Genomic DNA, 18,887 nt, shown 5'->3' with positions numbered 1-18,887 from the left:
AATTAATATACCAGATTCAATCGTGGAAAGGTTGTTTATTAATCACAGTATGCTCGGTTATTTTCTATACAACGATACCAACGAATAACGAGTTCTTTTCATTTACGATGTACACGAATCTGACGTTGAAGTATTGAACAGAAATGCGTTGAATAACGTAGCAATGTATGTATCTAGTTTGAGTCGCCAGGAATAGAACAAAATTTACAAATTTCAAAGTGAAATTTACGTAACCAATAACGTGCCACGTATTGTTCTCGAGTTGGACGCGGATGTAAACGAACAAATACCAAGTTTACGTAACGACCTTAAAAATAAGTTGAAGGATTATCGAAATCATTATTGAATTAATAGTTTACTTTCTTGGCGGCATAAATAAGTTTTCCCGTTTATTGGTTCAACGTTGCGGCAAACTTGGTGCCGCAAAATTCTCGCAGATGGCGTCGCCTGCGCCGAGAAGTTGCGCGTAGTCCGCCGCGCCACGGACTCTATTAACAGTCAGTACGCGGGGTGCGTTCGGTGCACATGTACTTGGTGAGTACGTGGGAATGAGAGTACAACGTAATTTATAACGGCGCAATGTCAAGGACTAAACTGACCACAAATTATAGCCACTGCCGTCACCAAACAGCGATATTGTGTACTCCTTAGAAACAAACACATCGTCGGACAATTACATAATTGTTTGATCTTGGTCTTTGACCCTGAATCTAACCTGTCCACGTGCTGCGTCTGCACGTAGAAACGTACACGAGAACTGTATAACGTGAATAACGTTGCGTTGACGGAACCAGAGATCTGTGTCGTTGCCAATTCCCTCTGAAATATTACATGCATCGATGAAAAGTTGCTCATTGACGCTGCCAAGACGAAAGAATGAAGGAAGAGAAGGATAAAGTGCTGGACGAAGAACAGTGGAAGCACGAAGCGCAAGCTGTCATCGATGACGTGAAGCAACATGTAACCGACATAAAAGTATCGGAGACGTTAAGGAGTACCAACCAGCTTATCTATCTGAATCTAACCACGTTGGAGGGCTTAAAGTTTTGCATAAAATTGTCGAGTGCTGGATTTTCCATCGTCGGCAATCAGCACGACGATACGTCGAACACGGGGAACGAACATTTCGAAACGCCTTACAGTTTATTGGACCTTGTCAGTCCTCAATATAGAAATTCTTTTGGCAATTCGCTCCTCGACAAGCTTAAAAAAGTGTGTGACGAACAGTGAACCAATTTGATGGAAATTTTTGGTACTTTTCACCCATGTATTTAATTTCTCATTGCAAAAGCTTCATCGCAACGTGAAACGCTTGTAAACGGTAACGAAGGTTTGCATTTAATCGTTTGCATGCATGTCTTTCAAAATTAAACGTTCAAATGAAATATAAATCTTGGATACTGGTCGAATGCGTTCGTTCCCTGCGCAGTGTTCATTTAGTCCGAACGTAGCTGAAGATGTCCGAGCACGCAGTAATTTGCAAGGACAGGATCGTATTCGATACGTAGTAACAAGTGTTCTAACGTTCTCGTGTGTTTTTGACGTAAGACGAGAAATGCTGCCAAGAAAGTTTCTTGACCAGGCAGACAATTAAAAGAACACAATTCCGTATTAAATACGACTCGCACATTATCGCTAAATGAAATCATCTGATACCCATATAAAACTTACACTACTTTCAAGTAGTGATACCTAGTTGTACTGTGGTATTAAACAAAGCACTTTTGTTTATCTTAGAAAAATACGTTTTCTAAATATACGCATTCAGTAAACATCTACGAAGAAATATAGATACAAACGTAAAATAGAAAACGTCATGTAACGAGTTTAGTACAGAATATATAGATCTAATGTGAATGCCTTATACAAATAGTATTCTAATTTAAAAAAAAGAAGTTTGGATCTCTAAAATAAATTTCTACATGCTTTTATTTCTTAATCACTCGTGCCATATTCGAAGTATTATTTTATTTCCAGTTGCTTTGGCATTTATTGTTTAGTACAACATTTTAAATGCTTTTGTTTCAAAATGTACCCAGGTCCGTGTGCAATAGATACGGGAATGCGTTATCGACGAATCATACGTTCCTAGGAAATATCCCTAGGAATCGGAAGATCAGTCGGTGCAGTGGTTATATCGGTTGTGTTTACCCCCTCCTCTGCGTTCGTTGCTCTATGCCCCGTTTGGCGTATTCCACTGTCGAGTTGTGAAGTAACGAAGCGGTTTCGCCGAATGTGTCGCATTGTGTGCGGATTTCGTAGTGTTTCTGAATGAGTTTATCATCGATCAAGTGCTTGGGAACGACACAGTGTATTCTATTTATTAGCATTGCATTCGGTAGTGCAACGATGTCGAACAGTGAGCGATGACACGCCCGTGAAAAACGATAACGACGGCGATCCTTTGATTGACCAGACACGACAGAGAAAACGTACTGAGCAAAGGACCCTCTTTGTGTATTCGTGTGACATTACGTCGAACAAAACATGCTTCAACCACGAGCTACGTGTATATGGCGGTAAAAAGGGTAAGTCGTAAATATTTCTATAAATCGAGTGTCAAAACCATCACCGAATTTTGACAGGTCGTTTGTTTTTATTCGACGATCGTACCCTATTTCACAATATCAGTGCGAAAGGGGTGGGACAATCACCTCCTATATCTCTTTTAAGCCTACACAATTCCAAGTGGTATCGTATGAGCGTAAATGAACCCCGATAGTAACGTAATATCACAGGTTGCTGTACTTTGTCAATTTTCACCCAATACGTATAGACGTGTATTTTAAATTTCCGCATTACTGCTATATTTTTTTTACCGCGAATATGTGATTTTCCGACAAAATTTAGCGGTTTAATATAGATTGTTTTTCAAGGGCTATTTATGTTTTACATGTTTTATAATCGAATAAAATAGTATCGTTATTCGCAATACAAATAGTTAATTTACATCAGAAGCGTGGTATAGCGAAATTTGTGTCATGCATTTCAAAAGCTTGTACACAACATTTTTTTGTGTGCTATATATTTATATTTATTATTTTCTTGGAGTTGCTATATACTATGACAAAAATTTTATCTAACAAAATAAAGGAAGCAAAACAAGTTTAAAAACCAAGTTATTGTATTATGTTTGATTCATATAAAATAAATAATAAATTAAATATTTAATTTTGTATGTTTGATGATGTAAATGTTTTTGTTTATTATAAATTTCGATATATTGATCATATTTTGTACTTACGTTATTTACTTATGTATGTAATTACGAATTTTGAATTATTTTTTAAATACAAATAAGAACAATTTTTTAAATTTTTATTATTCTACATTACTCGTGTTTTTTTCCGCGTAACACGTTGGTTACAGTTAAGAAGTAATGTCGATAGTCTAATTATGATGATAAGAGTGATTCATCAGTTCAAGGATTGGGTTAAAGGTGATAGAATGTGAAAGAACTGTCTCACAGTCTCTTTCAGTTCTTTTATAGAGCAGCACGATTTTTAATTCGATGATTTATTCATTATTTTGTTCGAAAAAATGTGATTTTTTTTATACTAATTTTCACAATTATAATTATAAAAATAACGCTAATAAATATTAATTAGTTTATAGTCTAATCGCTATTGTAAAAGGTATTTTGTTCTAAAGAATGTAATAACAGTAATTTTAACCCAAATATCCTATATACTATTTTTGGACATAATCCATATACATATGTATATACACAAAGTTTAGATTAGATAATATCACACTTAGAGAAAATTGTAACTTAAAATAGGTAAACAGAAGACAAGTTGAACACAATTATTTATTTTACAATGTATTTCCTTTGTCATATAAATATATATCTTTAATCTTTATGTTAGTTCAAAATTATGACAAATAAAATATGTGAATGAACCATAAATCCTGTAGTAGTTTACATCATATTAGTTTATAAATTATTTTGTTGATGAATTTGATGTGTTCATTTCATATAATTGAGTCTGATATGAATTGACATTTATGTCTCATTTTGATAATTTTTAATGAAATATGTTTTTCTAGATATGATAATATGTAATAAAAAATATACAATACATTCATGTACATGATAATGATATCATATAAATTAATAGTGTGATATACAGTTTAAAGGAAGTTATATTGCAAATGATTATTAATTTACAAATACTTCTCATAAGGAAATAATATGTTTTTTTTTTTCATATATTATACTTTGTAACATACTTAGAAGTTCCAAACACTTTGCAGTATAATACTCAATATAATACCATTTATAATATCCATACATGTAAGGTGTCCTGCAATGAGTGGTACTAAGAAAGATTTAATGTTATATTGAAAAATATATCAATAACATAAAATAAATTTTTTACAAAATTTTATTTTACAAAAAATTGATTATTAAATTGATTTTAGAAATGTTATTTCATATTTTTGATTTGTTTTATATGTTTTTTATATAATTGCTTCTTTTTTGGGTGTAGTACTCATTGTAATACATCCAGTTACATATTTACATAATTTCATTGTATGTATAAATTCATAGATTTAGTATAAATTTAGTAATAATTAAGTTGTTAGATAACAAATTTTACAGAAAAAAGGAATGGCTAATTTGATGGTGACTGTTTCAAGTAAAAATAGTTCACGCAGTACATCACCCAACAGAGGAAATACAGTGACTACATCGCCTCAACAAATACCAGCTAGTTTGGATCGTACGCCGAAAGCACGTAATGCTCCACTGTAAGATTCGATTTATTTTAAACGTGTCCTTTTAATATATATGTTTGCATAGATTACAATTAAACAACTTTATTTTTTTATAGTATTTTACATGAAACTGAAAAATTCAGAAGCTTGTGCTTTGGTACCATGTACCTAATGATATGATATACAATAATTTTGTTCTTGCAAATATGAAAATTAAGTTGCTAAACAAAAAAATGTTAAGCTAAAGCTATAAAGTAAATGAAAGAAGAACAGTACAAAATTAAATTTGACTTCGCAGTTCCCAAACAGGGGAGGGTAGTACTGGCAGTGGAAGTAGTGGTGGTGGAGGTACTATCAGCATGAAAGGTAGTAGGCAAAAGTCACCAGGAACTGTGATTCGAGTAGGAGATGCTATGGATGAACCAAATACCAATTTAATCACTGCCGAACCAGAAGAGTTTGTGCCAAATATTCACCCACCAACTGATGATGAAGGAGTATGTAACTTATTATAATTGTACATTTAATTTTTAGGAACTTGAAAGTTATTTATTATATTAAGTATTGTAATAATTTTGTTGATTTCGAATAATGTGATTTTCAAACTAATAATTTTGTATAAGTTTAATATGGTTTTAATAATAAAAATATTTTTATTAATTTAAAATTTTAAAGTAATTGTTTGATATCTTAACATTATCCTTTTAAATATCTATCACAACAGTAAATATAATTATACATCTTTATGCAAAGTTGCTTATGTAATGGGATGGTATTGTATACATAGTCACAATTATACAGTATTGCAAGGTCATCAACCATAACTGTATAATCAGGGTTATAGGTTAAGAAATGAAGTAGTTATTTACATAATGTTCTAAATGGCATTGAAGCTGAACATTTCAATCTTTTAAGTATTCAGAGTCTAGTCATAAAGTAAGCGTTATCCAGTTTGCACACGAAGAAATGTGTTTTGTTAGTAGTGATTTGTATTACATTATTCAATATTACGTGTACTATGTGTCAGGTAAGTGTTGTAACATGTATTCTACTATAAAATTAAATATTTTTTACAGGAACAATATCATGCAACACAATCGTTCCTATCAAATGGCTCCTCTGAGTTAATAACCGATGATGTTGATTCAAGTTCTGCTCGTGTTTGTCAAGCTATTGAACATATTCAAAGTAAAATAGCTAAAACACGGGAGCTTATAAGAATAGAACAAACCACACGTGATGGTAATTATCAGAAATTAATAGATAATTATTATGGCGTTAATATCTTCTATCAAATAGAGCATTCAAATTATTTTTTGAGTTATGAAAACAGATTTGTAACTCAAAATAATTGTGCCTGAAAAATATGAATCAAAAATTGAACAGAGTATTTTTGCTTCAGAAAATGTTAATGAATATTTAAAGTTGGCTGCTAATGCAGACAAGCAGCAGCTTACTAGAATAAAGGCAGTATTTGAGAAAAAAAATCAAAAATCAGCGCACAGTATTTCTCAATTACAAAAAAAATTGGAAAGTTATACAAAAAAATTAAAATATTACGAGTTAAATGGCGCACCTGCAAGTCACAGACAACCTCGGGAAGTGCTTCGCGATATGGGACAAGGGCTTAAGTAAGTGTAGTATTGTTTTCTCAGTAGTATGTACAGTTGTTTAACTAAATTAATTAAGTACCAAGTAAAGGACATGTTTATAACAATACACTTATGTTTAATTTATTAGTATGGTTACTAGTCTCATGTAATTGTAATATATAAAAGCATCATTATTTGTGTTCTGCCTTGTTCTGTGTTAACCCTAGAATGCCACAATTGGGTCCAGTATATGTCAGTCTATTTTTTAAAAAGAGTAATGTTTGGGTTCCTACTTGTTCCAATAAAAATGTTTATGATATCAAGATTATAGTCAATGCAATGTCTTTTAAATGTCTTTCTGTGCAGGATATTTACTAAACTCCAATGTGTAATTCATATATAAATGTAATTTATAAAGTTTATATTACTTCTAAATTTTTCAACAATTGCAATATTTGTGAGATGTTTGATTTAGTGTTTTCATTTTTTTCCAAACTTTCTTACTCTTTTATAATGTGTTATCAATGTTATGTGTTGCATGTACTAAACTAAAAATTTCAAACTTAAAAAAATGCAGAAAATAAAAATTATGAAATGCATAAATTGTTTTTAAAAAAATTGACCCACTTACATCTTATGTCTTTTATTTTCACTTCCTCTACAATTGAACGTTTTTACGTACAATTTTTTATGAATATTCAAGGAATAATCAGTTTTTAATCATGCATTTGATTAAAACGGTATAAAATGAAAAATATAATTTTAAATTCAAATTTCTGTGCATGTGTGTTTTATTTACATTATCCCGTTTTGATTCGAATATTTGTTGAAAAAGAATAATGATTATAAACAATAGGGGGAGTCTGCTGAATCTCAGAGAAATGTTAATATATGCCTAAATATGAAGTATGGTGTTCTAGGAGTAAACTGATACTAACTTTAGTTAGTAATATTAATATTTGAATATTAGATTAGTAGAGTGCTAATAAATCGTGATAAGCATTTTAAAGCGATTTTCAATTTAGTGCTAGTTAATAGTATAATTAATTCATCAATTATTAAAGCAGTAAAAATCTTTGTTTTATTATTTATTTTTTCTTTAATTCATCTTTTATTCTTCTAAGTATGGAGAATATCTTCAGCTAATTTAAGACTCACTTCCAGAAATGTGGGTGGCAATATCAGGGATGGCATTACTGGTTTTTCAGGGTGAGTGTTCATTTGAAAATAGATTTTGGAGTAACATATTTAATGCTTCCCTCATGTTACATGCATTATTGTAGATATGCTTTTAAGAATTACTGTTTTACAAAATAGATATTCACAGTCTCTATTAAAGTTATGATGTAAATAAGCTAGAAACTTTTGTGTACCTTATAGATGTTTATATTATGTTCTTTTGTAGTCTAGTCCCATTTCGATTTTAGAAGTGTAATTATAAATTATAAATTTATTACATAAATTGTTCAATTTAAAAAGTATATTTTTATCAGATTGGAGTTTCTAATTACTTCCGTTTTTTTTTTAAATGTTTCAGAAGTGTAATGTCAAAACCAAGAGAATTTGCACACTTAATAAAGAACAAATTTGGTAGTGCTGATAATATAAATACCTTATCACGTGAGTAATTTTTATTATAATTTTTATTAACATGGTATTGTTTAATTTAAATTTAATTCTATTGTCTGACTTACAAATAAAGTTTATTATACAAAATGTCAATTAAAATTTTATGTTTAAAAAGCACTCTCACTAAGTACATGTTGCTTTATGCTAATAAATTTTAATCTTACAAGCAATAGCGTGCACATTTTTATTTATTTACAAAATATGTATATGTAAATACACTTTAGATAATATTCCAATCTTATGTTAATCTATACTCTGTCTATAATTGAAGGATAAATATCATTTAATGTTTTGTGCTGTCATGGCAGTTGAGAGTAGTAAGTAACATTTTGGCTCAATTTTTCTTCTACATTCACCTGTTTTCGTCTATACTCTATAACAAATATCTTCCCTTACACTGTTTGTACACAATCTACTTTTTAATATTTGTACCATGTATGTTGTAACTTTCCCATAAATTTAGTCGTCTAAATTACAATACTAATGCTATTATTATTTTCCATTTTAAACGATAAAAAATTAATTTTGCCTGTGCTCAACACATTTAATTTATAAAACAATTTTCATAATAGAATGTTGTGTTTACATATTATGAACTTTATATTTTTATTATTGTTCTGTGTTATTTACTAATTTTGCATTGTACTTTTTAGTAGCTTTCATAAACTAAATATTTGCTTCCTTTGATATTAGTTATCCAATACATCTGCCAAATGCAGTTACATTTAATCGAGAATGTAATATCTTCCGAAAATAGAAACTATATGGGAAAAATAATTTCTATTGCAATGTTCTACAATTGATTATATAGTTGAATACACAAAGAAACATTTTTAAATTATAAATAATCATAATGTTTACAATAATACATTAGTCACACACGATGACAGGAATATTTCAGTATGAAGACCTAAATAGACAAATTAGTTGTTAACATGGTGAATAATTTGGTATTGGATAACATTCTAACTTGCGACGTCTGTGTCTCTGCAGATGGCTCGACTTTTTATGTAAACGATACACCGCGTGCAGGTAATGGAGATAACGCTAGTGTTGAAGATGAAAAGGCACATCACGGATCAGCCACGCTTCCCGGTGGATGTAGTTTAGGATCTACTCATAGTGCAGCAGGAATGAAATTTCCATCTGAAGAAGGCTCAGAGTGTTCTAGTGTTACAAGTGAAAGTGGACCTGGTAGTAGGCGACAAGCAAATACATGTCACAGTAATAATGCTACACTTAGTTCAAAATCTATTTTCTCTGAATTGAAAGAACACAGAGAAAGTCTGGATCGGATGAGAGAAAAATTAGAAAGCTTAAAGGTTTGTTCCTTATAATATTAAAAGTGTAAAAAAAAGGTACTTAATCTGACAAGGGGATTTTACAACTCGATGATTCAATTTCATTATTAAACAATTGTAGACCTTGCAACAAGAAGTGACATTTCTTAACCATGCTTTGCAAGAGGAACGTTTTAGAAGCGAGCGTTTAGAGGAACAAATTAATGATCTAACAGAACTGCACCAAAACGAAGTAGAAAATTTGAAACAAGCTATAACGGATATGGAAGAAAAAGTGCGATATCAAAGTGAAGATCGCTTAAGAGACATACACGAAATGTTGGAAAGTTATCAAACTAAAATTTCTACAATGGAACACCAACAACAACAGCACCAACAATATGTCACTCTGGAAGGTTTAGATAATAGCAATGCAAGGGCATTGGTTGTAAAACTCATAAATGTAGTACTAACAGTGTTGCAAGTCATTCTACTTCTTGTTGCAACAGGTGCTGGTATAATGATGCCTTTCCTTAGGACCAGGTATAGTTATTTCTTATTTTAAAGTACTTTTTTCTTTCCAGTTAGATTAAAAGATATTGAATTAAAGCGAATAATATTAATAATGATTATATTTTGTGACTTATGACTTATAATGAGATTCATTATTCAATAATAACTTAAATTTTATATACATCTGTGCGACATCTCGCTTATATTTTCTGTTTTCATACGCATCTTCATTCATAATTCTTGATCGCGTACATTACCATCAGATTTTAATTTTACACAATCATTGTTTTATTTTGTTAAAAGTGCAACTTTATACATTGTTTTTCATATTCAAAACAAATATTATAGTGAATATAATCGAACAAATATAGTTTATTTTAAATAAATGTTTTCGCTTTTAATTTGGGGTTTCTTCATTATACATAATGTGAACGAATATATACCTACAAAATATACATGCAATTAAATTTTTTTGTACAATTTAATTATTGTATATTTTTAGGTATAATCAATCATTTTGTATACTGAAAAGGAAACAAATTAAAGATAGAGACATTTACTTAAAATAAATTGTGATTGTTTTGACTAAATTTCTTATAATATTTGTTTCATTTTGTTTTCGCATCTCTGTTGCAGTTGTACTAAGCCTCATTGTTTCATGTGCAGGGTGCGCATATTAACAACTATGTTTGTTGTACTGAGCATAGTGTTTGTGCTCAAACAATGGCCTGAGGTACACGACGTTGGCAGTCGCCTCATGCGCCATCTTAAACAGACGCTTAAGTAGCATCGTAAGTAAATTATTATTCTAATATTTATAAAAACGAAGCATGAAATAATTTTTAAGATATATAAAAATTTATATCATTGATATTTTTTAATAGTTTGATTTTAACTTTGTTTTCAATTACTTTGATCCTCGAGTTTATTTAAAGTATAGTAAATAAATTAGATTCATTTTAGGGTGGTATATTTAAATTTACTATACCCTGTGATGAAGAAAAGTTGTACACAATGATCAACATTTTGGATCCGTTTATCAGTGCTGTAGTTTTAGAGCAATAATAGTAGGTATACGCGCAAATGACTTCATTTGTATTTCAAATTTCATTTTCAACATTAATTTATTAAATAAAATCAAGTCTATTTGGTACTATTAAATATACAAAACTTATGTTGCTGCGCAATAATGTTTTGTTGAAGAGAAGTTTTCCAAAGATGATAAATTTGAAAGTGTGTTTTGTCGTATACTCGATTGTTATAAATTTAATTTCAATGTTCATATTTTTATCCGAAGTTTTGTCTAAAAAAAAATACCTACACATTTGATATAATTAATTGCGTGCAAATAATATAAAGATGATTATAATTTGTAATAAAATAAAATGATTGTTAAGAAACATAACAGAGGCGATAATTATAACGCTGTACACTGATATTGCTTAATTACATACGGCACATTGTTAGAAGAATTTACTCTGATAAAGTGATGTCAAGTGGTGATTATGTTAACTTTTACATGAGTCATTGATTAAAGTGGAATTAGAAGAAATTATCGAGGAAGAGAAAGTACTGATTCAAAAATAGAAGAAAAAAATGTTTTATCACCAGTGTCTGTGGGTGGTCTAGCCACCTTTTTCAGAATTAAAGTTAATGTGTTTGATATTTCAGTAAAGGCGTGTAATTTACAAGATACACGATTCTAAACCAAATGTTTATAATTCAAATCGTCCAATTGTTAAACAGTAATATAAATTAAGAAACCAGAAAAGCACTTTATGACTGTAGGTAATCATCCCTTCAGAGTGTATAAAGTAGTATGACCTATTCTTTAGTGTTGATAATAAGATGGAATAACTCCGTAAATCGTAGGAACTACAATATTTCGCACTATCTTTATGTATAATTTATAAATTAATTCTACACCATGAGAACTTAAAAAGTGAAACTGTTTGAATAGAAACGACCGTGTATACAACATTTAATATCAAAAGAGGACCAACATGCTCCCTTCCTCTTACTCTATAACATTGATTTGTTTCATGTACAATATAAAAGAAGTACTTGTTTGAAAATAAACGATATTCAGATATCATGCTTTTTAGTCTCATGAGTGCTTCAAACCACGACAGACACAAGTATGCATACATATAATAATGATTATAAAGAAATGAACCATGACAGATATAGAAATGAGAGAAAGACTGATGGACTACATCGTTGTTACAATTACGAATAATTTAATATTTGTGGCAATTTTATGTTACTAATCATTCAGAAATGTTAAAACAGTAGAACGATGTAAAAAAAAAAAAGGAAAAACACAACATCAGTTGCAAAATTGTACAATTATAAAGAAAAAAATAATTCTTAATTTAACATAGGTGCTCAAATCTGTGAGTGTGTAAAATATTTTGCTCTACGTAATTTTTATATTCTATTGCTATTTAATAGCGAAATATGATTTATATTATTAAATACGTTTCCTAGTTTTCGACTTTATAGCTTTATTACAAGCCCAGTATCAGTAAATGTGAAGTTTTACAGCTGAATATTATTTCACGGAAATGTGACGAGTGAAGTGAAAAGAACTACTTTCCCGATAATCATTGGTTCCTTTCTTATCGTTTAATACATGAAATTTTCTTTATATTTTACAAATAAATAATTTATAATTTATTTTAAGTTCGCGTAATTAGATTTTTTGTTATTTGTATATGTTGGACTATATAATGTTATCGTTTCGTTGACCTGTGAGAAGTTCGAAAAATAGTTTTTAATCAATTGACTAAAATTGTAAATAAAATAAAATTTATATGGTAGTATATTTCATTTCTTGTGCCTGTTATTTGTGAATACATCATCATATTTCCTACTGTTTAATTCGACTATAATATTTTCTAACAATTATCTTCAGTTTTCTTGTTTTATCTTAATTTTATTTGTTCTCTACTTTCTATAATTATTATGCATTGATAACAGTAACTTTTGTGTTTTTCTGTTTTTATCTATATGTGAATAGAAACAAATTAAATTGTGTGTCTAAATACACGTGCTGTCAATAAAATTTGTCAGTAAATATATTTACAAACTAATGTTAATAGTTTTTATTAACTATTACTATTATAGCAATTAAATTTTGAAGAAGGTTAGAAATTTGGTGATGTATTTAGAATTATACCAGGCAAATTTCTATATTCCGAGATCGCGTGTATTTTTTTATTTTCTCGAATCGACATCCATTATTATTTTTTAGTAGAAATTTGTTTTATTACATTTATTAGCAATTACGAGAATCCTTACTTTCGAAGAATCATTTTTGTGTTCCTAAGTAGTCGTTTTTATGTCTATGAATTTAAACACATCGCTGTGACTATGCTAAGTTTATATACAAACATAGAAAGTTAAAAATGAGTTTTGGGATCAATATATTCACGAACGAAAATTTTTAAATAACTGTACTCTTTTATTAAACGTAACTTCGGCAAAGAAAAAAATATCTGCAACAGTGATCGAACGATATTTGAATAAATACAGACTTGCTAATGATATATTGATTCTATTGAAATAATATTACGTTGTTTAAATCAAATCTCGACAAAAGTGTATGTTTGCTTATTATCGTGTAAGTGACAACTAGACAAAATATATAGGGTGTTCAGTGATGAGCTTGTATGTAAATATTTACTGATTTCATTATTGCAAACTGCGTTCATTTCCATTTTCGATAGATTGTTACTCATTCTCAATTGTCAATATTTATCTGTACGATGAACAATAAAATTCTATTTACATATGTAAGCTAACGGTTGAGAAACAAAGTACAAGAATTGCACATCCAATTTTCTGCTTGTAGTTCATATCGTGTGAATGACACCCTATATGTATTGTGTAGGTTTAGATCGTGGTGCTTTGTAAGATACATATGTAATCCAACATTAGAGAATTTGTTAACACCATCGACCACCAAATTAGCGAGGGCCCCTATTTGCACGCTTATAAATAATGTTTATATAGTAAAGTCTGGGCGTAACAGAAGTGATTTCTAAAAAAAAAACTTAAAAAAAGAACAAGTTACAAATATTTATATCAAGAAGAGGTTACACACATGTCAAACAACGATGGACGTATTTTGTATCTTACATTGTTACATTTTTCTATAAGTTTTTCTTTTTATCGCGGCCGTTTACAATTTTATATGTATTTTGTATTTACCAAACTTCATGGGGGAACGCACGACGTATGCTTAAATAATTTGCGACAAATTAACGTAATCGTGAAATTCAGTGTAGTCGTTACTCACTATCTTTGTAATTTTAGGGGCCCCCTAGTTATAGTATAGAGGGAAAAAGTAACGAAGTAAATATATCGTCATCGATGCCTTGCATAGGTAGTTAATGTCAAATTATAGATTAAATATTTGTTGTCAATTGTAGGACGATGTAGGGCAATACGAACAGCGATTATAATGGAAATTGTTATCACGCTAGACACATACACATTATGCAACACACGAGTGTGCATATGTATTAGCTGCGTAACAGGTCAGTGTAATAATGTAGTTAAAAACAAAAATAAGTTTATGTCCATTTTTTAAAATACCGACGTATGCGCGTAACGCCTGTATTATGTTCTTGCTGCGAAAAGACAATTTCAAGCCAACTATCAATATAGCAGCTCTTGTCATTAATATTATTATTTAATACCGTTTCGAAATAAAAAGAATTTTTAATAAAAATCGGTCATTTTTTTCGCTAATTTGGATCTTCCTTATTGTTAATTAGATTAAGTAATACACAAGAAAAAGGTGTTTTATTACTTTAAATTTCCCTAGATAAAAAGTATCAATAAATAAAAGAATATTAATAATGTGCATAGGTATATAAAATTTTAACTCTGGAGGTGACTGTAAAGTTTTTATATTTTTTATCGAGAAGATTTGTCAATAATAATATTACAATCATCACAAATTTACAAATAATGTAATCATTTTATCAATATATATCACAATTTCTACTTTGTATAGTGCTGAAAGCTGTTTTATTTGAAAGAGAATCGCTGGTATGCCACAGAAATATATGTCGTGTTAAAGGCGATCGTTTATAATTCTAATATTTTGTAAAGTTTATAAAATTATATCATTAATGAGATATAATCACGATTCTATCTATAGCATTTTCTTGCAATAAAAGTAGCTATCAGCCTTTGATTTATTAAATAATATGTTAATATTTTACTAGTAATCAATAAGAAAATATTTCATTTTCCTTATGATAATCATATTTTATATTATAGATAGTAAAAGCTGCATATTCTAATTTTCGAGTAGTGTTTATAACAATTTTTAATGCACATAGAATATACAGTGTAAATTTTCATACGTTTATATAATAAAACGAATACTTTATTTTGATCAACATATAAATATGTTTCTAAATAAATAAGATTCATATTGCTTTATGAATGATATCATGTTACGTTTTATAGAAATACATTAAAATATCTATTACTAATCGATTTATTTCGATTTTGAAATGATAGATCGATTGATTTCGAAAATATTGATTATGAATTTAAAAGTCTTACACTTTCTATTTTAATTATGTATTAAAATTTTTACAAACATTACTAAGCATTTTAGTATATGTACACTATTAGGAAAACAGACAAAGAAAAGGCCATAGTATGAGGGGTCAATTTCAATAAAATGGATGGTACGTTCGTAACTACAAAAACTGTAGATACAATATTACGAATATTTCATGAACTTTTCTCGAAAGTTAATGCATATATCCGGCTAATATTGTGTCTGTGGTTTACGTAGAATAAACTCGCCATCTTGTATCGAAATCGAAACCATTTACTAGTGACTTTCCCTTTGTGAGTATTATAAATAAAGAACCATTTCCTGTAACGTAACATGCAGACTGATAAGCTTATAACATGATTATTACTTTGATAACTTATTCTTAAGTTGACATTATATATTTTGTGGCTCAATTAACAGCAATTGTTCATCTTCAAAGTATTCTTCTAGAACGATACAGATTGTACATAGAAAAAGTAAATAGTTTAAAAGTACCAACATACTTTGGTAGAATATTCATACCAATATAAAATAAAATAATGTAAATGATTGCTTAAATTAATTTTTTTTTCTAAATATACAGGTGGTTTTAGAAAACATATCTTTACCCCTTGCAAAGAATTCTCGAAAATATATTCTTTGTATACAGCTTTAACATATATGCTACAGTAAAGGAATACATCATGGTGACTAATGCCGCTTCTTATAAAATGCAGACTCAATATTTTATCTTCTATCATGTATTGTCTGTATTACTTCAATGTTTTTTCAATCTGCGGTAATTTGAATTCCCTCTTGGGAATCTCGAAGCACAATTTCGGCTGGTAAAACATTTTTTATCTCTTTCGGGCGAGGAACTGGTGGTTCTTCTTTTTTTACAGTTGGCGTAGCATGGTGTTTTTTTTTGTGACACATCATAGTTGATCTTGATACGAATGTTTTGCCGCACGAGTCACATTCGTACGGTCGCTCTCCAGTGTGCAGTCTCTTATGGATAGCCATAGGTGTAAATTGTGTGAACGTTTTACCACAGATATCGCATCTGTAAGGTCGTTCCCCTGTATGTAATCTTCTGTGACATCTTAACGCAGCCCTTCTGGCGAACACTTTTCCACACATATCGCATTTAAAACTTTTCTCTCCGGTATGCATTGTCGAATGAATTTTGAGATCGACGCGCGTTAAAAACCCTTTACCACAAACTTCACACAAATACGGTTTCTCACCAGTGTGAATACGTAAGTGTGTGTTAAGATAACTTTTACTAACGAACATTTTATTGCATACTACGCACGGATATTGTCGATTATCCATGCCTGAGTGTATTTTTTGATGACTTTTACAGAGCCCTTTGGTTATGAAACCTCTACCACAAACTTCACAGGCATATGGTTTAACACCAAGATGTCTGTTTTGGTGATCTAACAAAGATTGTTTCGTTTTGAAATGTTGCCCACAAGTGTTACATGGAAATGGTTTTAAGTCCGAATGTACTCTTTGGTGAAGAACAAGATAGCTTTTAGACTGGAAACCTTTACCGCACGTAGAACAATTGTAATCAAATTGCCCTGTATGCGTAGCGGTGTGTTGCGCAAGCCCGATTTTACTGCGAAATGCTTTCTCGCAAGTCACACACTGAAAAGGTTTTTCGCCAGTATGTTTCCGCATATGTTCTTGCAGTTTATAATTTGTCCTATATTGTTTTCCACAATGAGTACAAACTTTTGGAGTCCATTTTTGTCTCACTGTTGTCTGTTTCTTTTGTTCGTCCACGTTCGTGTCATTTTGCGAATGTGCTAATTCTGGTTCTGTAAGTTCTTTTTCCTTACAGATTAATTTGTTTTTATGTACATCGCACCTTTCTTTATGTACATTTAACGCGTCTACGCTCGTATAATATAGACCACAAGAACAGCAACAAAAGTACTGTTCAAAGTGTGCTATCATATTATTCGATCCTAATGTTGCTTCATTACAAAATGGACATACATACCAATGTGATCCAGTTTCATCAATGGTAGGATTATTTAGCGTCGATTCCAACAATGTATGTTTCGCTCTTTTTGTGTATTCAACTAATATTTCTGTGCTTCCTGTAGTAACTTGACTTGTGGATGCTAAAGTATTTGTTTGGGAAGGAGTTGCATGTGTTGAAGTTTCATTCTCACCAACATGTGTTTCTTCTATATCACTATTCTCATGTGGTACCTACAGATTGAAACAGTTCATTAGACAAATTTATATTGCTCATGTTACATTATTCCAAAAATATATTTTAGTAAAATTATCAATACATTTTGTTCTAATTTGACAACTTACATTATTTTCAAGTACATTTGTTGGGCCTTCCGCGGCGGTTAACCTCTCCTGCAATCTATGATATTCCTCTTTTATTGGTACTGATTCATACTTTATATTGTCACAATAATGTACTATTTGTTCTTGATTTTGATCTTCAGGAGTTATAGAAGTCACATAATTTATTCCTAACTGACCCAAATGGTCGCTTACTGTTAAATTTCCAACCACAGTCATATCTCCCTCTAGATGGACTGCTATTTGATGATTGGAAACCTATAATGCAAAAGTATAAATATATTATTTCTGTAAGTTTGTATCTAAAAGATTATTTCAAGCAAGTATATTCAAGCCAAAAAGAAGATTTTATCAATTCATTTACTTCTCGTATATGTTCATCGACCATTCTGACGGTATCACCACTTAAACAGTCGATACCAGTAACCTCAATGCCAGTATCTTGTTGTCCCATTTCTTCTTGTGTAACAACCTGTTCACCGCCTGCCAAATCCATTTCATCCATGACTTGCATCGTATGTATACTAGCTTCTGTTGTCTCTTGAGGAGTTACATGATTTTGTACATCATCAATATTATTTTGTATTCTATCTATATTCCTTTGAATTCTGCTCATTTCTTCTACTTCTTCTAAATTGTGCTTTGATATTCGAACTACTTCATCTTTAGCAATTTCTTTTAACATTTCCATGAACATCCCCTCAGTATGTAAACATTTTTCACGAAAATCAAACAATTGGTCCAATTTATAAGCACAATCTTCACACACTACTTTTGGTAGTTGATCATTCATGGATACCTGAAAGTAATTAATTAGCTAATGATACGAATATTTTTTTTTAATAAGGCAATGAACTGGCATCATAGTCTCTGATGTGCTTTTATAAACTGTTTATAGTTAAAACCAACATACATCCTGATCATCGTTACAAGATCGTGAAACCTTGCACCAATTTTCTTCCTCTATTTATAGTTAAATTACAAAGAGGGGGTGAGGACGGAGCTCTAAAGATTGCAGTGAAATCGGACCTCTATCTTTACGCACGATTTTACCTGCACTGGCAAGCACGCGGCTATTTTCTTGTCAATGTTGCGCATCTGATCGCCGGCTTCGAAGATCGGTAATCCCATTAGAATACCCGTTTTGGTAGCGCATAGACGGCATAAATAATCAAATTCCTCGACGACGGCCATATCAACAGAACAGAGAAGATCGTCTTGCCAAACTAAACGAACGACCCAAGACTC

The 18,887-nt window shown here is 30.4% G+C and overlaps 3 protein-coding genes across 14 annotated transcripts; 2 read left to right on the top strand and 1 right to left on the bottom strand.

Annotated features, from left to right (window-relative positions):
• The first annotated feature begins 238 nt into the window (after positions 1-238).
• Positions 239-2,528, top strand: LOC143345578 (GSK3-beta interaction protein). Its single transcript, XM_076772895.1, has 2 exons — positions 239-1,321; positions 2,040-2,528. The coding sequence occupies exon 1, from the start codon at positions 877-879 to the stop codon at positions 1,228-1,230; it is 354 nt and encodes a 117-aa protein (XP_076629010.1). The 5' UTR covers positions 239-876; the 3' UTR covers positions 1,231-1,321; positions 2,040-2,528.
• On the top strand, positions 1,230-18,755 carry Dmtn (transmembrane and coiled-coil domain 2 protein Dmtn). Of its 11 annotated transcripts, none has more exons than XM_076772869.1 (11): positions 1,230-2,528; positions 4,607-4,755; positions 5,021-5,219; positions 5,799-5,964; positions 6,125-6,353; positions 7,467-7,523; positions 7,852-7,934; positions 8,937-9,265; positions 9,366-9,766; positions 10,373-10,527; positions 18,613-18,755. In XM_076772869.1, exons 1-10 carry the CDS (start codon positions 2,514-2,516, stop codon positions 10,521-10,523), a joined length of 1,779 nt encoding a protein of 592 aa, XP_076628984.1. In that variant the 5' UTR covers positions 1,230-2,513; the 3' UTR covers positions 10,524-10,527; positions 18,613-18,755. The 11 variants fall into 11 exon arrangements, with proteins under 11 accessions (XP_076628984.1, XP_076628992.1, XP_076628989.1 ...); XM_076772877.1 differs by lacking the exon at positions 18,613-18,755 and adding an exon at positions 10,700-12,558 and having other exon boundaries at positions 4,645-4,755; XM_076772874.1 differs by lacking the exon at positions 18,613-18,755 and adding an exon at positions 10,700-12,558 and having other exon boundaries at positions 7,479-7,523; positions 8,976-9,265.
• LOC143345566 (uncharacterized) lies at positions 14,550-18,833 on the bottom strand. Of its 2 annotated transcripts, none has more exons than XM_076772859.1 (4): positions 18,693-18,833; positions 18,004-18,438; positions 17,643-17,897; positions 14,550-17,531 (listed from the first exon to the last, which is right to left on the bottom strand). In XM_076772859.1, exons 1-4 carry the CDS (start codon positions 18,831-18,833, stop codon positions 16,092-16,094), a joined length of 2,271 nt encoding a protein of 756 aa, XP_076628974.1. In that variant the 3' UTR covers positions 14,550-16,091. The 2 variants fall into 2 exon arrangements, with proteins under 2 accessions (XP_076628974.1, XP_076628975.1); XM_076772860.1 differs by lacking the exon at positions 18,693-18,833 and adding an exon at positions 18,553-18,668.
• Positions 18,834-18,887: the final 54 nt, after the last annotated feature.

This window comes from Colletes latitarsis, chromosome 9 (genome assembly GCF_051014445.1).
Source record: "Colletes latitarsis isolate SP2378_abdomen chromosome 9, iyColLati1, whole genome shotgun sequence".
Taxonomy (NCBI): Eukaryota; Metazoa; Arthropoda; class Insecta; order Hymenoptera; family Colletidae; genus Colletes; species Colletes latitarsis.
Note: the sequence above shows the minus strand (reverse complement) of the source record. Positions and strands in the feature narration are given on the sequence as shown.

Excerpts from the sequence above, each read along its gene's own strand:
- LOC143345578 (XM_076772895.1), top strand. The coding sequence starts at position 877 with ATGAAGGAAGAGAAGGATAAAGTGCTGGACGAAGAACAGTGGAAGCAC.
- Dmtn (XM_076772869.1), top strand. Across the intron at positions 6,354-7,466 it reads GATATGGGACAAGGGCTTAA|ACTCACTTCCAGAAATGTGG; the intron begins GTAAGTGTAGTA and ends AGCTAATTTAAG. Across the intron at positions 7,935-8,936 it reads TAATATAAATACCTTATCAC|ATGGCTCGACTTTTTATGTA; the intron begins GTGAGTAATTTT and ends GTGTCTCTGCAG.
- LOC143345566 (XM_076772859.1), bottom strand. The coding sequence starts at position 18,833 with ATGGCCGTCGTCGAGGAATTTGATTATTTATGCCGTCTATGCGCTACC. Across the intron at positions 18,439-18,692 it reads CCGCGTGCTTGCCAGTGCAG|GTATCCATGAATGATCAACT; the intron begins GTAAAATCGTGC and ends AATTACTTTCAG. Across the intron at positions 17,898-18,003 it reads TCGATGAACATATACGAGAA|GTTTCCAATCATCAAATAGC; the intron begins GTAAATGAATTG and ends TTTGCATTATAG.